Raw genomic sequence first — 18,582 nt, forward strand, 5'->3', positions numbered from 1 at the left:
ATTTTTCATTATCCAAGTTTTTACAGACCGAGAGGCCAGCAAACTTCCTTAGGTGTTCAACAATAAGTCACTGAAAAGTTTTTATTGGCCAGGGAAAAGTCTTAAACTTTTTAATATCACAAATTTTAGCAATTTTTTGATAATGTTTTCATTTTTTTCAAGTTTTTTTGAAAATTTTTGTCGGTTATAGGTTTCTCTATCAACAAGAGCCAAGGAACCTCCTGTAGGATTTGAAAATAGGTTAGTGTGTAATTTTTAAATAGAATGGAATGTTTTTCAAGATTTCAACACCAAGAATTTTCAATTTTTGTTAAGCATTTTTTGTCATTTTTCAGGTTTTTCAGTCTAACAGAAACTCTCCGTTAGGGTTTGATAGTAAGTTACTGAAAAATTTTTGTTGGTCATGGATTAGTTTTCAACTTTTTTATCACACATTTTAGCAGTTTTTTTGTGCAACTTGCGATTTTTTTTAAGTTTTTTGATTTTTTTCATTTAAGCCACATAACGTCCTCTAGGGTTTGAATTTAGGTTACTGCATTGCTTCTAGATGTAATGGAATGTTTTCAAGGTTTTAAAATTACCAATTTTAAAAATTATTTGCAATTTTAAGGTTTTTGAATCTTTTTGATCTTTTTATAATTTTTTCCGGCACCAGGGTCCTGGGGACCTCCTGCAAGGTTTGATGATAAGCTGTCGCATAGTCTCTAGAGTTAATAGAATTGTTATCAATACTTTAATGACTCCAGTTTAAGCAATTTTTTGATAAATCTCAAGTTTTTGGAAAATTTTAATCATTATCGAAGTTTTTGGATCTCTGAGCCTGTGAAATTACTTAAAGCTTGAAATATGGATACTAGATAGTCTCTTCAGACAATGAAATGGTTCTGAAGACTTGAATATCTAGAATATTAGCAAGATCTTGTTAAAATTTGCAGTTGTTCTGAAAATCTTTGAAATTTTTTGTCCTTTTCTGAGTTTAACGATTTTTACTGGCCAACGAAGCTTTTCAAGTCTTGCAGATGTGCACTTGACATAACTCCAGAGATAAAAAATAGTTGTGGACATTTTCACTGCGAAATGTGGAAGTTTCCTTTTAAAATTTGAAATATTTTGCAAATTTTTAGAATATCAGTTTTGTATTTGATTCTTGATGTGACATCCTCAAATGTGACTTCCCCTTCACCTCAAAATAATCAATTTTTTTGAAGAGTTCTAAAAAAAGACTGCACTCAAAAAAACAATATAAATTATATGAAATTGGAAATCAGTAATAGCTGGCTGAGTACGTAGGTAGAGCTGCTCTTAACAACTCAGATTTGTTGTTTAAATGAATGAAAAAAATTTGAGGTACAGTTCATTAGCGACTTAAGAGGTGGTGACATTTTTTTTTAATGTCAAAAAAGTATAAAAACTTTTGTTTTCCTTTCCCAGTGTAGTCCAAGAAACTATAAAATGCAGAGTGAATCATCGTTGATAAATCTTCAGTCACTTTTGCCTGCGAAGAACGTGCAAGCGACCACTAAAACATAAAATTTCTCTGAGGTTATCGGGTTCGACAGCAAGTTTTATAAGTTTTTGATTTTAAATAATTTTTGATTTTCTCCTAATGATTTTCTCCCTGTTTATCAAGACTTAAGCAAAGATTTAAAACAAACTAAACATATAATGAAAAAATTAGGTTGACACAAATGATTGACTGGTGAACAATTCATAAAAATATATTTGAAAACTGTCTGAAAATGTGGGAAATTTTTTCTTTAAAAAACGCATTTTTTTGTATTTTGTACTATATACTTCTTGCAAAGATGCCGCTAGTTGTTGTATATTGTTGGCTTTTAACCAAAATTTTGTCTCAATTTGATTTTTAAAAGTCAGACTAAATTGACTGAAATTTTGTGTGGAAAATAGTAAAAAAAAATTTGAAAAAATGCAAAAAATTGAAAAAATGCACTCTGCAGTGAAATTCTCGACGCAGAGAGCTTCAAATTGATACCGCATATGCTAGCCTGTGATGCCCTCGAAAAATATCTAAACAAAAAACTAGTGGGCTAGCAGAAAGTTATCCCATTTTTTTTGAAAAATGTGGCAACGATAAATAACCGAATCATTCGTTATGCCAATACAACTGCTTGACCAAAAATGAATGTTCAAAATTGATAGCTGATTATGTTGTTGAGATGAAAACTGCATTTTAATATAAAAATTGTGGTAAACGGGACGATAACGCTCTTTGAGTGCTATTATAACGTAAGCAGGGCGCTGTCTGTGGTTCTGTTGCAAAAATACAATTGACCCTATAATTTTATTTTTCATTTTATTTATTCGCTGTCATTAAACAAGTTGTAGAGTTATCAGCTGCGCGTTTAGATATTGGATGTGTCCAAAAACGTGAGCTTGTTAGCCGAGTTTCTTCGCGGCGGCGGATATAACGATGGCAGTTCAACTACTCCTCACAGATTGCAACGTTACCTTGAATCTCATTCCGCAGATGGTGGCAGAAGCAACGATGAGATATTGTTTGAAATGCTTAAACAGATTTTGGCGAAGAAAGTTCATCCCTCCGAGGAGGATTTGCTGGATGCGGCGTTCATTTCCAACCGAATAAGGTTCGTATGTTTCCTTTGACAGAAACCAAGCTGTAAATTTTGATCAACGTTGAAAAATGCACAACTCTTCCAATAGGCGCTTGGAAACGAACCAGATAAGTCCAACAGCGTCCTGGTAGCGTTGATTTCCTCTGATGTCGCTATTCCGGCAATCTGCCGGCTAGGTTTTTGCAACTCAAAGAATTTGAATTGTATTGAGGCTTTTTCTTTTTTTTTAGATTTGTTCACACATTTTATGATTTTCGAAGTCAAATTGGAGTAGTGATTTTGGTTACGCCGAAACAGGAAGGGGAGCGAAAAGCGTGTGGTTTTGCGGCGTAAAATTTTTACTGTTTTTTTTTATTTTTTGGACCGGATTTTATTTTTTTCTAAATGGTTTTCGCAATCCATACAAAGTTCATTTCAGCCCTATGTTTTTGTTTGAACCTTAGTTCCATTTCTAGCTAATGGTTTTTTGTTCACACGCGGCATTTTGACATTGATTTTCTGTTTTTTTATTTTTTTGATCTGATTTTTTGTAGAAATTGTTTTCACAATTCACTCATATGCCGTTCTAGCTCTAGTTTTTGTTTAGTTTATGAAAGATCTTTGAATTGTACGTCAGGACTTCGCCTGCTATTTTTACAATTCAAAGAATTTGAATTGTATTGGGGCGCTCTTTTTTTAAGATCTGTTCCACACTTTTTTTACGATTTTTGAATTCAAATTGGAGTAGTGATTTTGGTCACGCCGAAACAGGAAGTGGAGTGAAAAAGTGAGTGTTTTTGCGTGAAATTTTTCGCTCTAATTTTAAAGTAGAGTGAGAAAACGGTGAATGAACAAAAATTCGCTTTCTCGCCACTGGTTTTTTATTCATATGCGGCAATTTCCGCTTTGATTTTTCCTATTTCTTCGTTTTTTGGATAGGATTATTTTCTAAATGGTTTTCCCAATTCATTCATAGTTCAATGTGGGCCTAGTTTTTTGTTTGAACTAAATTTTCATATCTCGCTAGTTGTTTTTTATTCACTTGCGGCATTTTGACGTTGATTTTCTGTTTTTTTAAATTTTTTAATCTGGTTTTTCTAGAGACGGTTTTCCCAATTCACTCATAGTCGGTTCCAGCTTTAGTTTTTTTAGTTATTGAATAATCTTTGGATTGTACGTCAGGACTTTTCCTGCTATTTTTACAATTTAAAGAATTTGAATTGTATTGGGGCGCTGTTTTAAGATCTGTTTACACATTTTAACGATTTTTGAAGTCAAACTGGAGGAGTAATTTTGGTCACACCTGAAACAGGAAACGGAGCGTAAAAGCGAGTGGTTTTGCGGTTTGAAATTTTTTTGCTCAATTTTTAAAGTAGAGTGAGAAATCGGTGTTTGAACAAAAGTTCGCTTTCTCGCTACTAATTTTTTGTTCACATGCAGCAATTTCACTTTGGTTTTTACTAATTTTTCAATTTTTTAGATCGGATTTTTTTCCAAATGGTTTTCCCAATCCATTCATAGTTCGTTCTAGGCCTAGTTTTTTGTTAGAATCAAATTTACTTTTCTCGCTAGTTTTTTTTTCTCGCTGCATTTTGACATTTGATTTTGTTTTTTTATCTGATTTTTTTAGACTTGGTTTTCCAAACTCACGCATAGTCCGTTCTAGATCTAATTGTTTAGTCAATGAAATTTCATTGAACTGTACATCAGGACTTGTCCTGCTATGTTTTTTTTTACTTCGTCGAATAAAATTTGTTCGCTTTACCTTAGATAACAGCCTGTTGAACATTTTGCGTGAAATGTTTTTGACTTCTCTAGGCTAGTTTCACTCTTCTCTCGTTCTGCTCAAAGTGCTTTTAGACAACAGCTGCTCAGCAAAGCAATTCAATATGAACAGAGTCAGTATTAAAAAAACGAAATGGGAAATAGGCACGGGATAAAGCCCGGTTTTAGATGCCCGTTACTCAAACTTTGTTCTTAGTTAGCATCTCTAATGCTTATTGGTATTGATACTAGCCCCTGTGTTGTCTAACTACGAAACAGGATTATGTTCAGATCCAAATTGACATCAAATTATTTTGCACTTAAACATTTTTTGTACGAAAATCATTTTTCACTATTTTTTTCTCTTCTTTCAATCCCAATCTTGGTTATGGGAATCAACGGCGGCTATTTTCCGGCAATCTGACGGTTATGTTAAAACTAAGAGAATATGTTCCTTTAGTGTACACAAAAAGTTTCAATCTCACACCATAAAGGGTAACAATATGCTGATCTTAGCTGAGAATTTCTGCTCCCGACAGAGCGTCTTTTTGCAGAGAAATGAAAAGTAAATAGTAAAAGTATAGTAATGAAAAGTATAGTAAATGTATGTAATGTGAAGTCATGTATTGTCCTTGTAAAGTGTTTTCAGCTAATGTCTCTTAAATTTTCCAATAATTTTGAACCGAAGATTTTGTGACTGTCTGTAATAGTAGTACTGATTTTATTCCAGGTGTTCCCTGAGAAGTACGGAAGAAGATGCGTTTGTGAATACTTCTCCAAATAGGAATCTGACTTATTCACGATCGGCTGATAAATATCAATCGGGACAACTATCCCAGTTTTTGGTGAACTCGGCTGACCGGTCTATTTTATTGGCACTGGTCTGGAACTTCGCTCTTCATCATAAATGCAGAGGTTGGTCATTCATGAATAGCAATCAGTCATTTTTGTTGCGAGGACATTATGTTCTCTGGTTTGATTTAAATTTGAAGATTATTTTAGCTGATTTCAAAGGATGCTGTATATTTATTAAGAAAGTCCTGTACAGTTGTTGAGCTTAATTTACCCTAGCTGGCTTTCAGCAGTACATTTAATCATTTTCTCGAAACGACTTGAAACTGGATTGAATTTAACTAGATAGAGGAATCAAACTAGCAACGTTTCTGCTTTCTCGTTGGGTAAATTGGGAGGCTGGGCAGAATAGATGGTTGAAACCAGCTCCGACTTATTTCATTGGCGGTTTAAATTAAAATCCTGCCATCAAGTTAGAGCAATTAAATGACAGTAATTACAAAGCCTGGTCCATCAAAAGACAACGCACCATTTAAATTAGAAACAAATATTTTTATCTATTACGCTATAGTTTGAACTTATCGTCGTTCTTTTCGGCTTAGATGGCGATCTTAAGGAAGTTAAGTGGAAAAATGGGACGAAATATGAAAATTGTTTCTGAACAGGCTACAGCTGCATGCTTCAATGTTTGCCTGCGTGCCATTTCTACAGTTCCATGTTTAATTGCTCTCGAACAAAGTTTGAAGCAATTTTTGTAAACGCGTGTATCTCTTTATTCAAAATTGTTGCTTGACGCTTTAGCGCTTTTGTTCTAGAATATTCCCTGACTTCTTGAGGGATTCATTTTTCAGTGATCTAAGTTTCTCCTGTTAATAGCCGTGTCCTCAATTCTAGGCGGCTATTATAGCGCTCCTTTTTACAATTCAAAGAATTTGAATTGTATTGGGGCGCTGTCTTTTTTTTAAGATCTGTTCACACATTTTCATGATTTTTGAAGTCAAATTGGAGATTTTGGTCACGCCGAAACAGGAAATGGAGCGAAAAAGCGAGTGAGAAAAAGGTGTTTGAACAAAAATTCGGTTTCTCGGTAGTGGTTTTTTGTTCACATGCGGCTATTTCACTCTAATTTTTACTGTTTTTTTCAGTTTTTTGGATCGGATTTTTTCCTAAGTGGTTTTCCCAATCCATTCACAGCTCATTCTAGGCCTAGTTTTTTGTTTGAATTGAATTTTCATTTCTCGCTACTGGTTTTTTTTGTTCACATGCGGCATTTTGACATTGGTTTTCTGTTTTTTTCTTATTTTTTTATCTGATTTTTTTAAAATGGTTTTCTCAATTCACTCATAGTCCATTCTTGCTCTGGTTTTTCTGTTTAGTCAATGAAAATTCTTTGAATTGTACGTCAGGACTTGTCCTGCTATGTTTTTCACTTCGTCTAACAGAGTTTTGTTCCGTCTCACCGTGACTTCTTGGATTTGACTTTTTCAATGACTTACCTCGCTCAAAAAATTGACTTCTTAGCTCACTTATGAAACTTTAAATTTTATGAACATTTACTTATTAAAGGTCTATAGTATGCATCTAAGTAGTGCCAAACATATGCCCTAATTCTTGAATGTTAGAGTCTTGAGTTTTTGATTTCGAATATTAATTTTGGGATCTTTTCCGTTTGTGCCCCCCCCCCCCCCCCCAAATATTGCACGTGCATCTGAGGGGTGCAAATAATATGCGCCCACTAAGCTGAGGGGGCACAAACGGGAAAGATCCTAATTTTGAAAAGCCCTATTAGGGCTTTCTCCTCGTAGAGCTTAAGTGTCTCATGAAATTGACAGTCCGAAGCTAACCCAAAAAGTCTAGTGGTCTATTAAAGGACTGGTGGTCGATCTGTCTATTTTGTTTCTATAGTTGTTTCAATTCATGTAACGCCACAAACGTCTATCGCGGCTATTTTCCGGCAATCTGCCGGCTATGTTTCGGAAATCAAGTTTGTTGGTATAATGGATTGTGAGCGAATGGAAATCAAAGTTATTGTAGCTGAGTGGTTAAGATGTCAGGCCACCAACCTAGAGGTCCGGGTTCGAACCCATTAACCATTTATACGCTACGCCCCATCTAAATTAAATGTCCCCGTTGGTTGTTCGAGAGCAAGTCATCCGACATAGTCGGTTTACGTTTCTATTTGAAAGCATGCTGCAGGAATAGTGGCTAACTAATTGCTCTCAAAAGAAGTTTGTAGCAATTATTTTAGTCCTGTGGTCTTTTTAATGCGATTTTTCGCTTTACCGATTTTTCGTCTCATCATTTGACTTTTCGTCCTCAAAAATGGGATAACCGGTAGTGCTTGGGGGGCATTCAGTGGCTGAGCAGCTCTCTTAGAGCCTTAGCCTTATTAGTCTCTGGGTAAGCGATTCACCAAAACTGTTTTCAGGAGACAATTTCAGGGTGTGAGGCGGCGGGTCTTATGCTAGCAGCCCTAAGCCCCAGCTGGCTACTGCCTAAGCCAATCACTCGCCGGTCGTTTGAGATCAATTCGCCCGACATTGTTCGGTTTTAGAAATTGTGATCGCAAATATGACAGCGAAAACTTTGCTGAACATAATAGTTCTACTCAGTTGACAGATAAAAGCTAATATACGTAGTGAATAAAATTGAGGCAAAGCTAAAATTTTTTGGTTACTCAGAAAAACGTAGCATAGAGCTCTTTCAAATAAGTAGTGGTTAAAACAATCAATGTAGAACTCCAAATTTTGTAATATTTTCCTGAAAATTTTTTTCCAGTATACTAAAAATTGGTTTTGTAGAGATTTCGGTCGAACACTGTTTCTTGTTACTTCACTTGTTTCGCGAGGACATGACAAAAGTGAATGAAATATACAAGTTGATTCTGGTATCTACGGTGCTGTGCATATTTAGCTTATTCAGTAAAATTTCAGAGCCTAAAATAGGATATTTACGAACTCCCTCCTTTTCTTTTGATCGGATTACAAAAGGCTGAACATCATATTCTAGTTTCAATGATTTCAGGACAATCGGCGGCTATTGGAACATTTGCATGCTCTATGATGGACGACGAAGCAACTTGGCTTGACTGTATTGACCAAATTGGCTCGAACAGTGCTCGATTGAGATCTCAACTTGAGACTCTGAGACTCACTACAGAATCTTCCTCTCCTCTACATAACCGGCAACTTTCCGGTACCAGAAGGTCTGCCTTCTCTAATGACGATGTCTCAAGATCAACCGACTTTATGCATGCCTCGACGTCAAGAGATCCCGCTCAACCTCCCAGTTCTTATTTTACCCGAACACAGTATGAACAACGTTCCAGAAATACATCTCGAAGTGACAGATTTTCTACCACTTATACTGACGAGGAATCCACGTCGAACACTACAGTAGTTTCGTATTTATAACTAACTCAATGAGAGATGAAGAAAACAATCATTTTGTGACCATTTAGATAATTTTTAAGTATTGTAGTAGTTAGTTTTAAAGCGGACAGAAACTCAAACAATCCGCGTGGGGTTTATTTAAGACAATGAATGAAATTTTTTAATTATCGAATTTTAATTATCGACAAATATGCTTTTGTGTTTACTGTCCTAATATCCTTGATCGTTACCGAGATTAATTAGTTACAGCTTTGTAGAAGTGAATTGACTTAGAATTCAGTTAGTTGTCATCAAAACGAATAGGCTCATAGGCCGAGGGTAACTGTAAGAGCGACTTGGGACATTATGGTTGTCCACAGAGTAACTTAGACCATTGGAATTCTGGAAAAGAGGGACTGACTTGGATTCTGTAAGGTCTACAAAATGAAGGACTGAGTTGATACTAGCTGTGAAGCAATCGCTGAGGCTCTAAAAAAGATTTCGAGGAGGTTGTATAAAACGAATGGGAGCTTTTTATGTTTTACTCGACTTGATGAAGCCAAACATTGGTTTTTAACTGCTGTGGAACAAAGTATGAAGCAATTATTGTAAACGTGTCTTTTTATAGCTGCGAAGCTGTAAGCTGAGCGAAGCTATATTGCGGTGCTCTTGGTTTTTTTACAATTCAAAGAATTTGAATTGTATTGGGGCGCTGTCTTTTTTTTAAGATCTGTTCACACATTTTCATGATTTTTGAAGTCAAATTGGAGTAGTGATTTTGGTCACGCCGAAACAGGAAATGGAGCGAAAAAGCGAGTGGTTTTGCGGCGTGATTTTTTTTCGCTCTAATTTTAAAGTAGAGTGAGAAAACGGTGTTTGAACAAAAATTCGGTTTCTCGGTAGTGGTTTTTCGTTCACATGCGGCAATTTCTCTCTGATTTTTACTGTTTTTCGATTTTTTGGATTGGCTTTTTTCTAAATGGGTTTCCCAAACCATTCACATCTCATTCTAGGCCTAATTTTTTGAACTAAATTTTAATTTCTTGCTAGTGGTTTTTTTGTTCACATCTGATTTTTAAAAAATGGTTTTCTCAAATCACTCATAGTTCATTCTAGGTCTATTTTTTCTGTTTAGTCAATGAAAATTTTTTGAATTGTACATCAGGACTTGTCCTGCTATGTTTTTTTGATTCGTCGTCTGACGCTCTTTTTTTCGTTTTACATTTGTTCACACAGCAAAGCTGAAAAAGTCAAATTTTATGACTTCTTGCTCTCACTAACGGCATTTGCGCGCGTGACGTCATTTCTCACTCGCTTTAGCAAAAGTTTTTAGGTTATTTGTGTGATTAGATTTTGATCATACGTTACTTACCTCACTCAATAAAATGACTTTTGCACTTAAAACTTAAGTTTAGTTTGAATTTGTTTAAGGTCAAAGGAACTCATTTGTGCAGTAAAGGTCCCTATTAAGAGGCTTCTGCGGAATGAATTTTAATAAGCTTTATATATTTATCGCTGAATGTTTTTTACCTAGTTTTTTGAGCGGCGTCGATTTTTTCAATTTAGATCTGTAGCTGTTTCTATCTCAATTATATGGCACGCAGGTCTATTCTTTCGCAGCTATTCCGGCAATCTGCCGGCTATGTTTAAAATTTTTTTCTAAAACTAGAATGGCTAAAGCAGCTTAAATTTCAATTGAGTCCCGCCTTAAGTTCGAGAGCGATTAGTCCGAGTCCAATAGTTTAATGTTCTAGAGGTTCTTTTAATTGGAGCATATTTATAAGAGTGTTTAGAAGTTTTTTTCAAGATGGACATGAATTTTTGTCATTTTGAATGAATTTTGAGTTATAGTAATTGCTCATGGGCACACTGAAAAGATTCCGCAATTATTTTGTTTACATTTCTTAAAATTTTTGAAAAAATTGCAACCATGTCGATCAAAAGGCTGGGTTAGCCAAATTGTTTGCAGTCAAAATTTAGGGTAGTGGATTAAAAACAATAAAGCTGTTGCAGTTTTGGCTTGAAATTCTATTTCTCTAGGGTAGCTTCATTCTTTGTTATCTGCTTAATCTGCATTTGAAAAGCACCATTTGCAAAGTTTGCATTCCATTTGTGCTTAGTAAAACAACCTAAAATAAAATCACCTAAAATAGAGTTATTGTCGAAAAGCTAAATTAAAATAGAATTGGGATAATTCGTTATAACTCAGTTTTTATTTCCGTTTACCTAAGCCTTGTTTCAATTAGCTATAATTACCAAGTCTAATAATTATGGAATCATTTGCGTTTATCTGCGAGTTTTGTATCAACGCAGTTTCCGGGAACTGTTGCTATTATTCCAGGTTCAATTCAATTTTGGAGCTTTTGATTGTTGTCCCTCGAGACCCACCCGCATCTACGTGTTCAGCTAGTAGTACGCCCCAACCAACTAAACGTTTGTTCGTTGCTCACTGAGCTGGGTGTCGCAGCAGAATAAGCAAGTCAAATACATTCAAATTTGAAGTACACAAAGTGTATACAAGGGAATCTGTCTGCCTCCATTTTGATTTTTTAGGGTACTCACGAAATAGAAGCTTGTATAAAATAAATAGTTATTCTTGATCCAGTTTGAAGAAATATTCAAAGAATGTTTTTTTGCAGCAGTTTGAAATAAAAGAGTGGATCTTAATTAAAACGCAGAAAGTTTGCTCACAAATCATATTTTTAGCTAAAACTTATGGACTATCGACAAGACTGTAGGTTTGCTTTGAACTCATTTTTAATGAGGCTTCATTTAGTTCTGTCTCTTTAGAGCTTTTTTAGTCCTTTTGCAAACAATGAGGCTAGTTTTTGACATTTTTTAGACTATAGCATGCTCAATGGAATGCCATTTGCATGAGAATTTCTGCTACCAACTGATTAAAATTTTTAGAATAACTTATCACAATTTCCCAAACCTAGAAACTCAAAAAACATTTGCAGTTCTTCTTCCGCTAAAATTTTATTCCTCCTTGGCTGAGACGAACTTTTGGAGTTAATAATATGTATCTTGAAGACTTTAATATTATTGGCTTAGACGATTTTTCCAATGGTTTCATGGTTTTAATATTTTGTTCAGTGATTCGAGCGTTTTTGCAACAGTGACGTATAATTATTTGACAATTTTTTGAACTTTTAGACTCGCATCTTTTTGCTTTTTGTTGGCAATGAAAAGTCAACTTGGAGTAGCCAATTTAGGCATACTGGAGTTGTATAGGTACCGAACAATGAATAGTTTGAAGACATTAGCTTTTTCAAATGCATTTCAAAAGAATATGACAAACCAGTGTTCGAACGAACTTAATTGGTTTTGAGAGAGAGAGCTTTTCGATTGGAAATCTGTTTTCTCTGCTCTTTTCTAATTTGCTTAACTAATGCTTTTAAAAGGTGACAATTGTTTTGTGACGTTATAGTTGCCCGATGTTTTTGTTCTTTTTTTCCTTGTCTTGTCCTTTAGTATCTTAAAGGTCTCATTGGCTGATATGAAGCAAAAAATCAGTTGAATAATATCAATAGTTGATTTGAAGGTTTTGACACTATTTGCTTTCAAGTAGATCAGTATATTTTTAAGCTTTGACCGCATCTTGTAATTTAATTTGTTGTCCATTTCCTCATCAGGCAAATTAAAACTAGAATTATTCAGTACTATGTTGCTGGCAGCTGTCAGTTTTGTTTACATCCATACTATTCGCGTTCAGAAATTGTCTTAAATTTTTATTTTTTTCATACCGTTTTGGGTTTCTTGCTACGTACTCTAATGTGAATCCATTAAGGTGCAGTTATAAACAATCACTCTTTTTCAAAAGTTTTTTGTAGATTTGTTAACCCTTTTCTTTCTGTTCTTTTTTTGTCGACCTTTTTGTCTTATTATCAGTAGTGGCATTACTCAATAAGTTTCGATTTACGATTTTTCCAATGTTTATGAATTAAAACGTAATAAGGATTTGTTGCTTTTACACCATTATATATCCTGTCTGAGATCCCCTATGGTAAACGCTTATCGAAAAAGTTGATCACGTTCTTGTATTGAAACTGCTGATTAGAGTTTTGGCTTATACATTTTCTTGGACTGTAGTTCAAGCTATTTGCTGCATTGTTTTAACGATTTTCTATGACTTTTTTCGATGAACTTTGCAAAAGTGAAGCCAAGAGGTCTCTGACTGTATTAGAGTCTATGGCGTGGGATGACTGGGTGTATAGCTGCTAGGTGCACCGAGGTTGAGGACAATTTCAAAATGTAACATAAAAAATTTGGGTGTTTTTTTGTGAGTGTTCGTGGGATATCTAAAGATAAAACAACTCAAACCAAAACGTAGTATTTTTCAATTTTTTTCCATCGTTTTTTGAAATAATTGCGAATTTTGTTTTGTTACTCAATTCGGCAATAAAACTTTTTAGCGCTTGCTTGTGGGTCAGCCCTGTAAGATTTTAGGAGCTGAAAATAGTCTCGAGGAAATCGGCTTTAAGAATGAAAGCGATTTATTGTGATTTTTTTTTGCTATATCATTTTTTGCTGTTTTGCCTCAATTTGTTTTCTGTCCAGACAATTTTCTGTTATGCTAAACGATAGTTTTTTGTTTTTTTTTATTAAAATTTATTCTGTTTTTTTGTCAATAATAATTTTTTTGTCATTTTGGTGTTTTTGTGCATAGCAAAAAATATTTTGAGCCGGCAGTTGAGTGCTAGCCTAGATCTTCGCAGTACATTGTATGAAAATATTGAAATTTTGATTCTTCAGCAAATATGTATTTGTTTTTTTTGGTAATTTTAAGTTTTTCATTTATTTCTTTTTGCCTCTAGTTTTAACAAGTCAAGAAGACGTTTTAACGCTAAATTTTATTTTGTTGTTCTGTTAAGATGTTCATAGGAAGAATGAATTGGTTGTCGTTACCTTTACAACAGAAATACAATTTACATTGATATTAGTTCTCTCCAAAATTGTGAAACAAGTTATGTTTTTACCGGTAATTTACCAAGTAATTATTTTTACCGGTCTGTTTGTCTCGTCTAAGCATTGTAAGTCTTTTCATCCAGAAGTTGGGCGTGTATTTCAGGACTTGCCCTGTTGTTTTTTTGTCGTCGAAATTTTTGTTATTCACTGTGCTGTCGTGCTCACTTCAAAAGAGCCCCTCGTTCATTCATTAACTGACTTCCTTCTACATACTTACATTTAAGACTATGTTTGCGATGATTCGCGATCGTTTATTCTATAATTTAATGTAAAATTTTTTTAACCATGAAAAATTCAGTTGAAAATTACATTTTAAGAATAGCTTATTAAGCGTAATAATAGTTTGGACACTAAACTACTAGTGGAAATTTGTTCTCAAACCTTGTACTGATCTGTCTATTGGAACACATTCATGTGAGTTGATCGTTTCGCTATTCAAAATTTTTCTTAAACATAAGTTTTTGTTTCTCGTTCTGATTTATATTGGTACTTGGTTCCCCTTTCTGCTGAAATTGCTGATATCATATCGGTCATTCCAGGCAGATTAACACAAACTTTTCTGAAAAAATTTACAGTTCCCGCATTTTCACTCATTTCACAATTTCCCAATAATTTCAACAATGTTTTCTTGAATATTCGATTGTTTTTTTTATAATGCTTAAAAAAATCGAACAACCTAAAAATGGAATTTGCTTCTCCAGGTAAAAAAATTCAGACTTTGTAGAGAATGGTCGGCTATATACATATATATATATATATATATATATATATATATATATAAATATATATATATATGTATGTATATATATATATATATATATACATTTATATATATATATACATACATACATACATATATATATATATATATATATATATATATATTTATATATATATGCATATATATATATATATATATATATATATATATATATATATATATATATATATATATATATATATATATGGCAAACCTTAAAACCATATTTCATGTGTCTATTTCTTCTTTGAAGTGTTGAAGCTTGGAAAGACTCGGGAAAAAATGTTATTGCATTTCAAAATTGGCAAGAGGCGTGGTTTGAAACGTAAAAAATTTGCTTTAATGCAATTAGAGGCCTTAATAAGTAAATTGATCTAATTGCAGTGTCCAAATTTTGCCTTTTTTAAGTTCATCGTCAAATTCATATCCATTGTCAATCATTCAACCCAGAGAAAGCGAGTAGATCAATTGTTCTACGGACGCTTCACAATACTGAAACTCTTCAATTTGCAAAACAATAAGTCGGGTAACGTGACAAAATAGTTCGAGTTTTAACTCTATTCGATGTTGACAATTTCTGTTTCTCATAATTATTCTTTTATTCGGAAATACTGTAGGTTTGAATTGGGGTTTTTTTTCTGCTTTGGAGTAGTATTCGGGGAGAACAATTTTGGCATAGGAGAAATGGACATCCAAAAGCACGATCTAACGAGAAAAGATGTTTATATTCGAACGATTGTAAAAGCCAGCGCGGCCGATGTGATTTTTTCTAACGAACTACATGATACAACAATTCAAAGTTACTGGTGCGTGATTTTCCCAATTATATCCTATATTCAAGTCTCTCCGAATCCAAAAAAGAAGTCAGAGACTATCCATTTGATCTAGCTAAGAACAGTTTTAAATACAAATCAAACCCATATAGATGAACATTGTTTGAATGCAATATATTTCAAGCCCTGTTAGGGACTTACTGAGATTGCTGAAACCAGTTTAGTGAACTTCTTTATTTTTAATGTTATTAATAATATTAATATAGAATATGTGTCACCTGCGATTTGTAAAACTTCTTCATTTTTCTGTTTTTCCTGGAAACTGTTATTATACAGTATAAAAAATTCAAGAGCACCAGGACTGTTATCTGAGGAACTCCATGGTTAATCGCCGCCCAATCTGAATGGTTCTGTTTTTAACGCATTGTTTTCTATTAGATTGAAAAGTCCCGCTTAATTTATTATTGTCGAAATCAATGGTGCATTTTTTTATTCGTAAGCGCGAATAATGTTTTGCCTCTCACTTCACTTTAAAATGGCTTTTCTTGCTTCCACGCTTAATTTGTTTTGTTTCGCTTGTTTTAATTGTATGATTTGAAACCAACAAAGTTTATTTTTTTTTCGAATGGAAAATTTGACGACAGCCTATTGTTACAAAAGTTCAATTCATTCAAAGGCTTATTATAAACTAATTTTTTGTCAATCAAAAGTTTCTAGTTTTTTTGATTTTCTTCTTTTCACGGTCGGTTATTCTCAGACTACATGCCTACTACGACGCTATGACAGCTATATTCTGGCTATCTGTTTGCTATAGTTGCTTCTCTTAACATCATATAGCACTGATTTCTGAAAAAACCTTGTCATGATAGAATTGTTTGTCACCAAGGGGGTCAAGTAACTTCTTATCTTTCTTCTGAGGGTTGATTCTCTCATCTACAGAGAACTGGCTGTCTATTCTTAATTGCAGTACAAGTTCGTGGAACTCTCAAAAAGAACAATGCCATTCAATTCTTGGTCCCAATTAAATCTCCCTTTTCAAGGTTGAAAAAGTTGTTTGTTCAAATTATTACAGAGAAACGAACTATTAATTGTACAAGATGAAGTTATTAAAAATATATAAGGGAATGACTCCATAGAACCATGATTACAAATTCATCATCGAATACTTTCTACTTTAAATTCAGTCTTCTGCATGATCGACCTCCTCATAATTTCGTCTAATTGAACATTGCAGTCAGTTTTCTCAATCAGATATCTCACATACACGTCTTGTAATTGGCCATTAAAAACAGCCAACCGGCTTAAAAAGTTACAAGCTGACATTGCACTTGTTTCATTATGGTGTCGATTAAGCCAAACATGACCTGTGTGACTAATTCCATGCACGTTTGTTAGGCTAATTCCTTTGTCGGCTAAAGCGAGAGCGATAGTCACATCTTCTACAGCTAAACATGCCTGACTCGTTTCCTTGAAATAGTGGAGCAGGTCAGTTGAAAGAACGATGAAGCAGCCAAAATTGTAGTAAGGGTAGAAACCACTGAAACATTGAAGCGAACTAGTTTCAATTTGAAGGCCACATAGCTATTGTATTAGGTAAGCTGGAAATAAAATTTGAATCAAATGTTAAATAGTTTTAGATAAAGGTCTTTTAAAATTTTGTGATTCATTTGTATGTTGAAAGACATCACATTCCCGAAATTTTACAAAGGATTTCTTGAAAAAATTATCTAATTTTAAGGGAAAGGGTTTGACAAGCTCATATCTCACCTGCCATAGTCGGTTTTGTCAATAGCAAAGTGGCCCCTACCCCTCGCTCTCACGTGTTGTGGAGGAGGAACCAGACGCATGCCACCGTACAACCTCTTCGGGGATTCGGTCACCAGTTCTTTGATCAGCTTTGTCATCCGGAAAGGGGCGAAACTACCATCGTCGTCCATTTTGATCAAGTAGGACACAGGTGGGGAGTTGATGACGTTCTCATTTTCATCAGGAGATTCTATTTGTTGTGATTCCTTCTTGTGAGTCGAAATCAGTGTGTGTAAGTACTGAAAATATGATTGGTTGTAGTTTGCTATATGCATTAGTTTAATCCTTTGAAACAATCGAAAAGTAACTTTAAACAATTATCCTTTTGGAGCGCAATTATGAGTTCTTATTAATTGTTAAGGAATGAAATGTGATTAGCAGTTTAACTCTTCCTTGAAGATCATACAAAGACTATTTATTTCAATTGGGTATTTCAAAGAGGAACCCCTGTCGGTATATACAAACGTATAAAGTCATTGCGACGGATAGCCGGCGCCGAATTGCGATTCGCAAATTTCTCCAATCGTTTGCTATCTTATACAGAAATATTTTCCAATTTTTCTAATATTTCCTCTAAAACGCGAGTTTGAGGGGATGATTGCCATTGAAATTCGCGTTGAAGCTCACCTCGGAAATCTTTGCTGAAATAAATTGATTGTTTACTGACATCTACTAAAATATGTCTAGAACTGAAAGTTTATATTCAGTTTTGCCTCTCAAATAAATGTAGCATCACATCAATTCTAATTCGTCTTTTAATCCTTAATTAAATTATAGCAGGCAAAGTTGTTGATTAGTAGAAATGATTTTTTTCATAGTCAGGCCACCTTATTCTTTAAGGAGAGTAAATATTTTGGGTCTTCCCATTATAGCCCCCCATGAAATTATAGCCCCCCATTATGGTATAATTGCCATGATTGGGGGAGGGGGGCTATAGGTTATCTTACCACTAAGCTGGGGGGGGGGGGGGGGGGCTATAATGGGAAAGACCCAATATTTTAATCGGCTGTCTCAGAAAACATTCCTGGTTGAGCTTTTATATGCAATTAGAAAGATTTCTTTTAACTTTGGTGTATTGAAAGAAACTGAAACTTGAAAGTTTAAAAACCTTTGATACGTTTCCCCTTTTTGGCATCTCAAAAACCCCTCTTTGTAATTACTGTCAACAGAAAATTTTAAAACAAGAACAATAAGTCATCTTGTTGTCAGTCCTCGAAATTGTCTTAAATTATTTTATAGAGGGCACCAATCTTTAGCGGGCCTCTTTTGTACTATTATTGTCTTAGCTTGATCGAAATTTCAATGAATAAAACAAAATTGATTCTGCTTTTGAAACCGATTTGAAACACATCACAGACGTTTTTCAAAAATACAGCAAGTATTTTTTGAAATACAGAAATAAGTGAGACAAAAAGACTTGAAAAAAAAAGCACGTCGACGAAATGTTTCAGCATTTAATTTTCGGCTCAACTTTGTCCACACTTTGGAAGAGATTTTTACGTACCAGATGAAAATTATGACTATGAGGATATGAATGTGGATATTATGGGACCATAAGCATTTCATTATACAAACGTTCACAAAAAGGGTCACTAGAACTCTATTACAACCCAATTTGACTCCATAATTCGCAAAAACGGTCTTCAATATTAACAGAAGTTCATGGGATTTAGTGACCATTTTCCAGTCGTGGCAACAGTTTCAAACACATTTTTGAAAACCTTCAAACTTAGAGACATTTTTCATCATGACACAAAAAATGGAAACGTTTCCTC

At 34.2% G+C, this 18,582-nt stretch overlaps 2 protein-coding genes across 2 annotated transcripts in view; one reads left to right on the plus strand and one right to left on the minus strand.

Moving 5' to 3' along the window:
- Nucleotides 1–8,804, plus strand: part of LOC142346249 (protein furry homolog-like) — a 144,509-nt gene extending 135,705 nt beyond the window's left edge. The window contains exons 44-46 of the mRNA XM_075398764.1: nucleotides 2,368–2,606; nucleotides 5,068–5,252; nucleotides 8,154–8,804. Coding sequence (XP_075254879.1) covers nucleotides 2,368–2,606; nucleotides 5,068–5,252; nucleotides 8,154–8,542 — 813 coding nt within the window. The 3' untranslated portion in view covers nucleotides 8,543–8,804. The remainder of the gene's footprint in view (nucleotides 1–2,367; nucleotides 2,607–5,067; nucleotides 5,253–8,153) is intronic.
- A 7,292-nt stretch (nucleotides 8,805–16,096) lies between these two features.
- On the minus strand, nucleotides 16,097–17,082 carry LOC142346250 (uncharacterized). Its single transcript, XM_075398765.1, has 2 exons — nucleotides 16,769–17,082; nucleotides 16,097–16,538 (listed from the first exon to the last, which is right to left on the minus strand). Exons 1-2 carry the CDS (start codon nucleotides 17,080–17,082, stop codon nucleotides 16,157–16,159), a joined length of 696 nt encoding a protein of 231 aa, XP_075254880.1. The 3' UTR covers nucleotides 16,097–16,156.
- Between the last annotated feature and the right edge of the window lie 1,500 nt (nucleotides 17,083–18,582).

The sequence above is a fragment of the Convolutriloba macropyga genome, chromosome 9, assembly GCF_964194025.1.
Source record: "Convolutriloba macropyga chromosome 9, txConMacr16.3, whole genome shotgun sequence".
Taxonomy (NCBI): Eukaryota; Metazoa; Xenacoelomorpha; order Acoela; family Convolutidae; genus Convolutriloba; species Convolutriloba macropyga.